We start from the raw sequence: 11108 nt of genomic DNA, 5'->3' as shown, positions 1-11108 counted from the left end.
TAGTCCGGCCATGGGTGCAGGTTCCATGTGGAACCGAGTGGTCGCCCACGTCTTTGCCATCAACAAGCCGCTACTTCTCCATGAAGCATGAAGGCAGGCGGCCAAGACCCAGAACACAGAAAGGAGATTCGCCGGAAGAGAAGCCAACAGCGACTCATCGACATCCAGAACACCTGCTGGATCTTCAATTCCTCTGACTCGGTGTTTCTACAAGTTCTCAATTTCCAAACCTCACTCTGCAGGTCCCAAGAAGCCAGGGTGCAGGCTCGTCCAACAAGACATGAAAGAAAAGCACTCTCGACACGGAATCAAAAGTGTGTTTAAGTCACGTTTACTGAGTCTCAGAGATACCTGCTGCTGTTAACTCACTGACCGCCACACACAAAACCATATTCTCATACGGTTAGATGTATGGAGATGTCTTTTCCCCCGCCCAGGGAGAAAGCAAGTCTTTATTGACTTTATTTAAGGTACATTGCGAGATAATCAAACAGTCATTTATAAAAGAAAGCCAATCTTGGTCAAAAGTAGCTCACTCAATGAAGTCTTTGTCAAAAAAAAAAAAGTGAATTGAAGTCTGTCTGCTGAGTTTTCCGTGCTCCCCAGGCTGCTCAGGGAATTCTCAGCCTTCAAAAATGCGACAGAAACCGGGTAGCTTCTTCCTGCCACAGTGGATACAGGCTGGCCGTCTCCTGACCGGCCGCCCGTCACTCGCTTCTGCCCCTCTGCTCGCCTCCTACCACCACTTCTCGAAGCAGATGTGCTCTCTGGGAACCTGGCTGGTTTCCAGCTGCTTGGAGAAAAAGTCTGTCATCGGAGGTGGGCCACAGATATAGAACAACGTTTCTTTGGAAATATGATCTCTTAGCTGCTTCTCCGTTATTCTTCCTTCTGCCAACAACAACAACAACAACAACTTGAATAATCGTCAGTGGAAACCTGGCGTGTCTGTATTGCAGAAAGGGAGGACCAGCTACAACTCGGCCGCAGTGTTTATTGTCAGTGTCACCAGCTTAGTGAATGGAGTGGGATCCCGGGCACCCCCTCCCTGCTGGGGGCGTCAAGGGCTGTGGACCTCAGCAGCGGCCTGCACAGGCTGCCTCACGTGGTTACAAGCAAAGTTGAGGGAGCAAGGAAGCTCGTCTTAGGGTGCTCTTCAGCCAGCCAGCTCACTGATGTCTGCTGGAGATTCGGGAGGGCTGCCGGCCAGTGAATAAAGTGAATAAAGAAAAATCCTTCCTTTGGAAGAATCCTTCTGACCAGGTGAAACCACCAGTGATTCAGACTGTCATGAAATAAAGGAGGAAGGGAATTGATTGGGCCAGAGCTGGACTAGAAATCCCGTGTATGCTGACATTCAGAACACCTTAAAGTGACGACGGAGACTTGGGGAAAAAGCATTTTGAACCTGGCTGGGAGGGAGCCTACGGATGGCAACTTCACCTCCACATTTTCCTGGGCTGAACCCTCTTTCCAGCCCCGAGGGGTCACATTCCCAGCCAGGACTCCCAACTTGCAGTGTCAACCAAAGCACGCACGGCGCAGACCCAGTCAAAACAGCTGCGGGGGACTCACCCGTGATATACGGCTTGAGGTCTGCGCTGATTTGTGTAGTCTGCTTGGTAACATGCAAACTGCATGCAATCTTCTCAGGAAATTCATTTACTAAATCGAGGATATTTTGCTGGAATGTCAAACATATTTGGTCACACTACAATTTTGGAAAAATCAAAACAGATGTGCGCCCGCCGCGGCCGCCGTCCCTCCACGCCCATCCCGTCCACACCGGGGCACGCACACGCTCCCCTTCCAGAGCCCGCTGCCTCCCTGGCTGGGGCCTGCGCCCGGGGGACAGGGGGGCGAGCTGGCTGCCACTGAAATCTGAATATGCTAACAAGCATATTACGGAGACTCTCGGGGAGGGGCTTTGTTTTTGTTTTATCTCTTCCCTTTTTCTCCAGCCTTGGCAATTAGGCAGCAGCTTCACTGACCACAGTTGTGTCTTTTAACTGGCTTTATTCTTTTGTTCATCCTCGCAGCTGCACAGTGAAAGCTTTCGCCATCAAATGTACTTCATTTCAACAGAGGCAGTGACAACGACGGTGGGAGGGGGGGGTGGGGCAGGGTGGCGGAGTGGGGGGCTCCCGTTTACCCAGCTGGGTCCCAACTCTGGTGCCTCACCTACTCCTGCAGCTCCAAAGCCCCCTGACTCTCTGGAAGCCCCAGAGATGTCACTGGGCCCTCTCCCCACTCTCCTGCCTTTCTCTGAGAGGCCCCCTCGCCACTAGGCCCGGGGAAACTGTCTGAGTAGGATGTGCCCGTGCGTCCATCAGGAGATATCAGAAGCCTCAGTCGCCTTTTGTTGAAACTCGGGCGCGGCCCCCCCCCAGGGCCGGGGAGGTTCCCTGGCACCCCGTGAGACGGCCCCGGTGTCACTCACCTTAAACAGAAGCTCACTGGTATTCTTCGCGCTGTACAAGAGTCTGATCTGCCCCGTCTCGTAGCCACTTCCCGTGTTCGCGCGCTCTCTGTGGAGATCGGCCGCGTGTCGCAGGATGGACAGCAGAGGGTTAATGCCGACTCCCCCCGCGATCAGCACGAGGTTTCTCGAGGCATCTGTAGGTTGAGGGTCAAAGCAGAACTCTCCGCCCACTCTCAGGGCCACTTCGGAGTCCAGCTTGCACTGAGGCCGGGGAGAAGAGAGCCTTTAGTCCCCTGAGCACGGGACGCGTCCGCCACACGCGCCCCTGCGCAAGCGCCCGCATTCCCACCCAGAGGCGTCCTCTCCCTTCTCCCAGGCCACCGGGCATCGTTTCCACTTTGTCCCCGGCTGCCACGACCTGGTTGATGAGGCCGCACAGCCGCTCTGGTGCTGAGAAAAGGTGACCGCTTTGGTAATGCTGTCCTGTGTGCAGCCTTTATATAGGACACGGGGCCCGGAGAGTGGTGGGGGTCTCAGGGGGACAGTTCCAAGTATGGGTTTCCTCTGACCGTGTGCGGTCTGATCCAAGCTGTGAGCTGAGAGCGGCGGGACGGGGCGCCAGTCTCGATGCGGCTGCCCTGGGCTCGCTGGGGCTGCAAACTGGGTGCCAGCTGGGCTTCCTCAAGGCCCCTCTCGGGACCCCGTCAGCCCTGGCACTCAGGCTTCAGCCAGCCATGCAGCCCGGGGCGATAATGTCCCCGGAACCCAAACCGTTAGAGAGAGAGGCTTCACAGGAAGGGCTGGGAACCCGCATTTCGCACGCGTATAAAGCAGGGCCTAGGAGGTTCCACTCGTAGCGGAAACTCGGGAGGGGAAGGCACCTGTGCGTCACGAGGGGAGACCTGCAGGGTCCCTTTCTTACTGTCACCGGATGCCCTGGGGTCGGGGGTCCACCTGACGTGCAGCAGGCAGAGCAAGAGATCCCAGAGGTCCTGGGTCGTGAGAGCTGCCCCAAATTATCTGGCAAGTCAATCCTGCGGCAGTGCTGAGAGTCGGTTCCTACGGGCCCTGCCGTTTGAAACCAGCCACGGCGGGAGTCCAGGGCTGGCCAGGGGGGCCAGACATATGGCAGGGCTTGGCTGAGGTGCTGGGGATCAAACTCAGGGCCTCACACACAAGCAAGGCTCTGACTCTGAATTTTCCAGAATGCAGCCACGAGGCCAAACTTCCACTCCACTAGCTTCCAACCTCCACCAAGCATCCTGGCTGCTCTGGAAAACCACGTCCCTGTTGGTCACGTGCACACACGGTCCTTCCCCACGACATGCTGTGTGAGCTGTGGTTCAAATGGGGCGTTCACGGTGACCCCACACTGTGGAGCGGCCACCGCCCCCCTCCCCGCCTCCATGCCGCCTCCTCCATCTGATGTGCCCTTTCCTCTGCTTCTCCTTTGCATCATGGACAGAATTTAGCTCTCTCTGATGTTTCTCTGTGTGTCGATTATATGAACTATCAATTTCACCTTCGGAGAGCTCCAGAGAGGGGCACTGGCTCTGATCTGGCTGACGGGCCTGAGTCTAGAGATCAGCGCGCTGGTCGAGAAGTCAGAAGGCTGATATCTAACCTGCCAGCCCTGTAAGTCTGCTGGGCCTCCGTGGAATGGCCTCTGGAAAGTGGGCAGCCACGCCTCGGGGAAGGCTCCTGGGGCTGCTGTGCTCCCTACCACAGGGTCGTGGAAATCGTCACTGAAGCCTGCGAGGGGGTCTGCTTCCTCCCATCACTGGAAGCAAAGCGGCGTGTGGAGCAGTTTGGGGCCACTGCACACTCCCGACAATGATCAGGCAGACAAACGCCCTCCTACTCGGTGACAACGTCCTTCTCAGCACCCCTCAAAGTGCACATTCAGCCCTCACTTCTTGGCCCCTCGCATGGCAGGTAGATGTTCAGTACTTTGTGCCAGGCTCTGGGTTTGGGCCTCTGCGGCTTAGAGAGGAGCTCATCTTAGAGCAAATCTACAGGGAAAAGGGAAATTATTGGGACTCACAATCTCTGTCACTTTTGGTAAAGAGCTGTTAAGGGAATGAGAATCCTTTCTCTGAGAGCCGGGGGAGGGTAGCGAGAAGCCCGCATCAAATTAAATAAGAAGGAGAACTTTACATGAGTGGTGCTAAGTGGGTTCTCACTTCAGGGGTGAGGGGGAGGGTGTGTGACACCCACTGGTGCTCAGGGCTTACTCCTGCCACTGTGCTCAGAGATCACTCCTAGCAGTGCTCAGGGGTCCATATGCAGTGCCCTGGTCTGAAGCAGGGTAGGCTGCATGCAAAGCAAGTGGCTTAACCCTGTTCTCTCTGTCTGTCTCTGTGTCTCTCTCCTCTCCCTCTCTCTGTCTGTCCCCATGTCTCTCTCTCTCCTCTTTCTCGCTTCTCTTTCTTCTCCTCTGTTCTCGTGTTTGACAAGGGAAATTAGCTGCAAGGATGCATACTGACAGAAGTAACTAAAATCCTAGATTTTCTGCCCTGGGGAGCAAAGTGCTTTAAAATGTGCAGCATCTCTGCCTGACACTGAAGATGGACTTCCTCTCTCTGCCCCCCGCACCCCCCCCCCCGAACATGCACTTCCCCGCTCTCCTTAGGCACAAGAAACTAAAGGAGATGAAGAGATGAAAGAGAAACAATTCTCTCCAATGGTCCTTAGCAATGACAACAGGCAACGCCTCTGGTTACTGTTTTTAGAGACCAGAGTCCTTTTAGCCCCCAAATTGGCAGGAAAACGTGCCCCAGGAAAACAGGAATCCCCCAGAGTCTGTCATCTCTTGAGCAACAAAATTGTCTTCGTGAGACCTAGTTTCTAATTTGCCAGCACCTGGAAAGAATCAAAAGTCACGGTTGTTTCTTGTGGACCCAGAAAAGCGGCCGAATCGGGTGAGCGCAAGACTCCAAGTCCCCGACGGCAGAATGTGGAGGGAAGCTCGCTGCCCCCCGCACGCGGCCCCGGGTCTCATCTGGCAAGAGAACTGCTACTTGCCAAGGAAACAAGCCTTCCTTGGTACTTGCGGCCCGACACACAATAGCTGCCTAGAACCCTTTCCCCTGCCAGGAGCTTGAGCCAAGGCAGATAAAATAAAGGAAGACATTTCCAGCACTTTATCTCCTGTCCCCGCGGGGCAGCCTGCGGCCACCCAGACACTCACGTGCCTTCATTGTCCACCTTAATGGCTTAATAAGACAAATCCTCAGGAGGGGGGGGGGGAAAGGCACCAGAGAGGGTTCCAAGCACAATCCGCCCTCATCAAGGCAGTCTGCAGCCCCCACGGGCCGCGTGGAGCAGGCCGTACAATTAGGCTGTGTGTTCAAGCAGTGCGGGCGGAGATTCCCTACCGCCTCCGAGAGTAAGTTCCTCCATTAAAATGCCAATGAGGCATGAAACCAAGCAGGGCGCTGTGGACCGGGCAGGAACGGGCAGGCCAGGAGGGACAGCGGGCGGAGAGGGCGTGCACGTGTAGCGGGGGTGCTGAGCTGGCTGTAATCCTGAGCATGGGGACACCAGGACACCTGGCTGTCCCCACCCCAGGGGCATTATACAAACACTCAGAGACAGTGACGGGTGGGAAGTCCAAGGAGACACCACTGAGGAAGGAGGCAGCTGAGGCCACACGCCAAAGGGGGGTTCCGGGAGGAGGGTCAGATGTGACCACTTGTAAAGGGAACACAAAGGCAGACACCCGAGGGTCCTGAAGGGGCATGCGGTGACATGAGAAACACAGCAGGAAGCTGTGTGCATTAAGTGCCCACCCTTCTAGATTTCTTACCTTCTTACTCTTAAAACAACCTCATGCTATAACTCCTCCCGCCCCGCTTTGGTGTCCAGTTCTATGAATTTTGTAGGCAGATTAGTGCCAATGACCACCACTGTCAAGATATATACAAATTCCATCACCCCAAAAAGCTCCCTCCCCAAACTCTCTAGTCTTCTAGAATGCAATAAGAATGATAGGTTACGCTCGGGATGGGAGATGCGTGCTGAAAGTAGACAATAGACCAAGCATGATGGCCACTTACTACCTATGTTGCAAACCATAACACCTGAAAGGAGAGAGAAAGAGGGAATATGCCTTCCACAGAGGCAGGAAGGGGGAATGAGGTGGAGGGTGGTGGGAGGGATACTGGGAACACTGGTGGTGGAGAACGGGCACTGGTGGAGGGATGGGTACTCGATCACTGTATGACTGGAACATAAGCACAAAGATTTCTAAGTCTGTAACTGTATCTCACAGTGATTCATTAAAAATATATTAAAAAAATAAATAATGATCAGTTACATGGTACACAGCCCGAGGCAACTTGCTCCTATCACTCAACAGTGAGACCCCAGAGTCCACTCTGTTGGGCTACATCAGAAGTTCACCCCTCTGAGGGGCTGGACAGGGGCCCAATCTGTGGGCTGATCATACCACAGTGTATTACTAACTTACCTGGTGTGGAGCATTTGGGTTGTTTCCATTTTGGGGTACCACACCAGAATGCTTTTATTTTGTATGTATGACTAGAACTGCTAACAGCATTCATGGATAGGTTCTAAAATCAACAGAGCTTCTAGTTCTCCAAAATAAAGAGCAAGATACCAGGAAGTTAAATTCTATCTTTAACTTCATATGAAACTGTCAAAATGTTTTCCAGACTGCCTGTGGTGCTGCTGCCTACCTGCTCACGAGTGAGATAAGCCAAACGGGAGCGTTTCCGTTGATTTGGATCGTTGTTGACAGTTGGTATTGTCCAAATTTACATTTTTGCTCATTCTAATAAGCTGCTAGGGGTATCCCACTATGTATGGCTCTAATCTGCATTTTCCTAATGGTTAATGATGCCGAGTATCTTTTCACTGCATATTTATCCTCATCTCCTTCTGGGGGTCGGGGATTGGGGGGCCATACCCCGCAGTGCTCAGTGACTACTCCTGGCAGTGATTGGGAGATTATATGTGATGCTGGGGGTCAAACCAGGGTCTACCTCAGGCTAGGCAAATGCTTTAACCCTTGAATATCATCTCTCTAGCCCTTCTTAGGGAAATGTCTGTTCAATCCTAGCCCATTTTAAAATTTTGTTGCTTGTGTTCTTTTGAGAGTTTTTCATAAAATCCTTGGTTGGAGAGCTGAGACAATTTCTCCTAGTTTGGAATCTATTAAAAAAAAAAATCCTGAGAACAGTGTGTTTTGCAACAACATGTCAATTTTTGAATATAAAGTATGAGATTGAGGTCAAAGTTCCCATTTTTTAAACATATGTACATACAAATTCCAAATATGATTTCCCCAATGACCTTTGTGATAGAGTTTCTCTTGCCTGTCAGCCAGTCCTGTGCATCCCTTTGATAAGACCCCATTGTTCAGAAGCGTTTGCTGGGAAGGCTTTTCTTTCTCCACTGAATTCCTTTAGCACCTTCTTGTCAAAAATTGAGTGATCACACGGGTGTCAATTTCTGAGCTCTTTATTCTGTTCCCTTGATCTATGGATCTGTCTCTTTACCAATACCATACTGTTCTGATTAATATGATTAACTTAGCTGTACTTCAATGATATTTGTGTAATGTGTCTACTACTACTTTACTTACTTTCTTCCAAACTGTTTCAAAATTCTACGTCGTTGGGCCAGAGTGATAATACAGCTGGTAGGGCACTTGCCTCATGTGTGGCCTGACCTGACCTAGGTTTAATCTTAGGCACTACGTATGGTCCCCTGAGCCCTGTCAGGAGTGATTCCTGAGCACAGACAGGACTAAGCCCTGAGCATAGCCAGATATGGCCCAATTTTAAAAAGTTTTTTAATTTAAAGTAAAAAATGAAATTCTACCTCCTTGCTCTAAGAGATACATATTAGAACTGGTTTGCACAGATCTATAAAAAGTCCTGCTGATGTTCTGTTCACTGTTGTGACATCACGATTCATTTAAGGAGAATTGATTTCTGACTGTCGAGTTGTTCCAATCCATGATTACACGGTGTGACTACACTTACTCATGTTTTTTATTTCTTTCACGTGACTTAAGATGAATAAGGATCTTTTCTGGATCAACTGTTTGGAGGGAGGGTGCGATGATCTGAGGGAGAGTCCGAAGCTAGCTGGCTTCCAACAACACAAACGCTCTCTCCGACCACCACTGGGACTTCCTGCTTCCTACAAACATGGATTATCTGTGTGGCTCTTTGTTCACCACTCCCAAACTGAGCCGAATTGTGTCTAGCTGGGACCTTGAACTCAACCTTGTTCCCACACCTCTTTGCAGAAAATGGTAATGCTGAGAATTTAGCAAAGCTCTTCTGTGGTATTGCTGCCTTAGCATGCATTTCTGTTTCCATCAAACAGTCTGTGGGGGGCCTCAAACTGACACCAGCCGCAGATGCAAACACATGCCCTAGTTAACAGCCTGCAGAGCCACAAGTAAATGTAAGTGCCAGATATGACGTTCCCAACGGCCTGTGTGATAAGGCGCTGCCCCTGCCCCCCAGGGCCTTCTGAACATCTCCAGATAAAACCCCGATAGAGTTCAGTCTCTTTGCTTTAAATTGACCAGTCCTGCCTTAGCCCAGGAACCCCAAAACACTCCACCCATGGCCCCTAATAAAAGGTTTATGTTCCAATGTCCCAGACCAACCCCCGCCCCCACCTGGTTCTCTCATTCTCTGTCTCTGTGTGAACCAGGTTTTCTCTCCGCAACTCTCTCCTCTCTCCGCTACCCCCAGCTATCTCTGGAGGCAAGCCATGGAGTTCCTCCAAGCCCTGAGAGTAAAAACCGGATTTCAGTTTCTCTTGTGGTCTTTTGAGGAGCCTGGACGCTTACATCCCATACCCAGGAGCTCTGCGTAATGCATGGGAACGTAAGCAGTGGCCAGGGGGTACACATCCATGCCTCCACCCCCCTTCCTCTGTATTTCCTGTGGGCGCTCTGTGAGGCCTACTGCTGCAGCGCGCACTCTCTCTTGCTTATTCCCGGGTGGTTCCTGCAGAACTCAACAATTCTCTGTCAAATGTGTTGGAATGTGTCTCCAAGTTCTGCAGAAAATAAAGTTGGAGCTTTTGTATTCTGTTTTCTTTTGTTGATTCGTGATCATTTCCAGGAGAAGGAGCTAAGGGTGGTGTTGGTAAAGTCGTATCTGCACAGTCCATTCTTTGGGGATAAACTGTGGGGAATAAGGAAATAGCTGTGGTGGGACGGAGCCCGTTGTTAAGAACAGAAGGCACATGCTAGACGCAAAGACAAAGGCGGTGAAAACAGAGCAGATAGTCGGACAAAAGAGAAGTAACTCTGCTCTGAGCATACTCTTTGTTAGGAGAGTTCCAGCACGTAATGGCAGCCGTCTGTGGAGGGCTGGGCTGAGCCCGTGTTGAAGCAGGAGTTATTAACAGCAAATGTGAATTCTCTCTCAGGATCCGGAGTGAGGAGCTCTCCAGAGACTGAGCCAGGGAGACAATGGTATCACGGATTAGGCAGCGCTCAGCGCGCTATGTAACCAGGCACTATCTCCCCCTCCAAATTAAGAAGGAATTTAGTTCTCTTTACTTAGGCAGAGAAGTTTTATTTATTCTAGGACAAAGTAATTTGATTTGCAGATTTGCTATTAAACGTGACATAGGTAAAGAGAGTTAGTTTTCAAAAACTTGCATACAAAGAGAACTGTTTTAACCCTAAAGTGTTCAGCTGGATCCTTTTTTGGAAACCCAGAAGATATTACCAGGTCCCCGGGTATCTCTGAGTTAGCCTGAATGCCTCAAAAAGAGACTCCTTGAATTAGAGAGCGCAAAGGGGTTCAGGTGCTTGCCTTGCAAGCTGTCGACCCTGGTTTAATCCCCAGCATACGGTCCTTTAAGCACTGAGCTAGGAAATCCCCGAGCAGCACTGCCAACACCCCATACCACCCACACCCCAACCCCCTCAAAATTCTGCCTCGTTGACCTTCCAGAATTGGAAATTTGGATACAGAGGAAATCTCTGTGAGCAGATATTCTTTTATGAAGCCTTTATTTCTTAGGAGGATATTAAGTGAACTGAACACAAATTTTGTACAAGGCCCAGATTTCCCAGTTGAAACAGGCACTTTGCTCACCTGATTGTGAATCCAGAGGGAAGGCGGGTGGTTCGCATATTTCACGGCCAATTCTATCATTCTCTCTTGCTCTAACAGTTTGGGGCTGGAGCAGATTGAGAAGCCACCAACCACAGACACTCCAGGGATAAAGAAATCAACCCTAAAAATAGGTAAGAAGGGAAAAATTGACTAAAATTAAGAAAGTGGCTATCATCACAACTTAAATAAATACAAATTATAAAATAATTCCATGAACAGGTAAAATTATACTTAGACGTCTTGCCAGAAGACATAAACAACCAAGTTAGATTCAAGATAAAATAAAAAATGTGAAGATTACTAACAAGTAAATGAGTAATTTTATTTACTTATCTAATTACTGTTGTGAGTGTGGTAGCATGTTTACAATAGTGTTAATGTTTGCAATTTTGATGACAGCCACAATACACTTCCCACAAAGATAGGTTCAGAAGAAATCACTGGTGAAGTCTACCATTTAATAAGAATTAACCCTAATCTTCCACAAATCATTTTTTTAAATCCCAGAAAGGTGCATTTTTTGACTCATTATGTGAGACCAGTAACAACAAAATCAAAAAAAGGCA

The 11108-nt window shown here is 50.3% G+C and overlaps 1 protein-coding gene across 6 annotated transcripts in view; it reads right to left on the bottom strand.

The window, feature by feature from the left end:
- Nucleotides 1-315: 315 nt before the first annotated feature.
- OXNAD1 (oxidoreductase NAD binding domain containing 1) overlaps nucleotides 316-11108 on the bottom strand; it is a 39946-nt gene continuing 29153 nt past the window's right edge. For all 6 annotated transcript variants that reach the window (XM_055137189.1, XM_055137194.1, XM_055137190.1 and 3 more), the window contains 4 exons: nucleotides 10522-10663; nucleotides 2441-2683; nucleotides 1576-1684; nucleotides 316-891 (listed from right to left, as the gene is read on the bottom strand). In XM_055137189.1, coding sequence (XP_054993164.1) covers nucleotides 737-891; nucleotides 1576-1684; nucleotides 2441-2683; nucleotides 10522-10663 — 649 coding nt within the window. In that variant the 3' untranslated portion in view covers nucleotides 316-736. The remainder of the gene's footprint in view (nucleotides 892-1575; nucleotides 1685-2440; nucleotides 2684-10521; nucleotides 10664-11108) is intronic.

This window comes from Sorex araneus, chromosome 4 (genome assembly GCF_027595985.1).
Source record: "Sorex araneus isolate mSorAra2 chromosome 4, mSorAra2.pri, whole genome shotgun sequence".
Taxonomy (NCBI): domain Eukaryota; kingdom Metazoa; phylum Chordata; class Mammalia; order Eulipotyphla; family Soricidae; genus Sorex; species Sorex araneus.
This window is presented reverse-complemented; position numbering and strand designations above follow the sequence as displayed.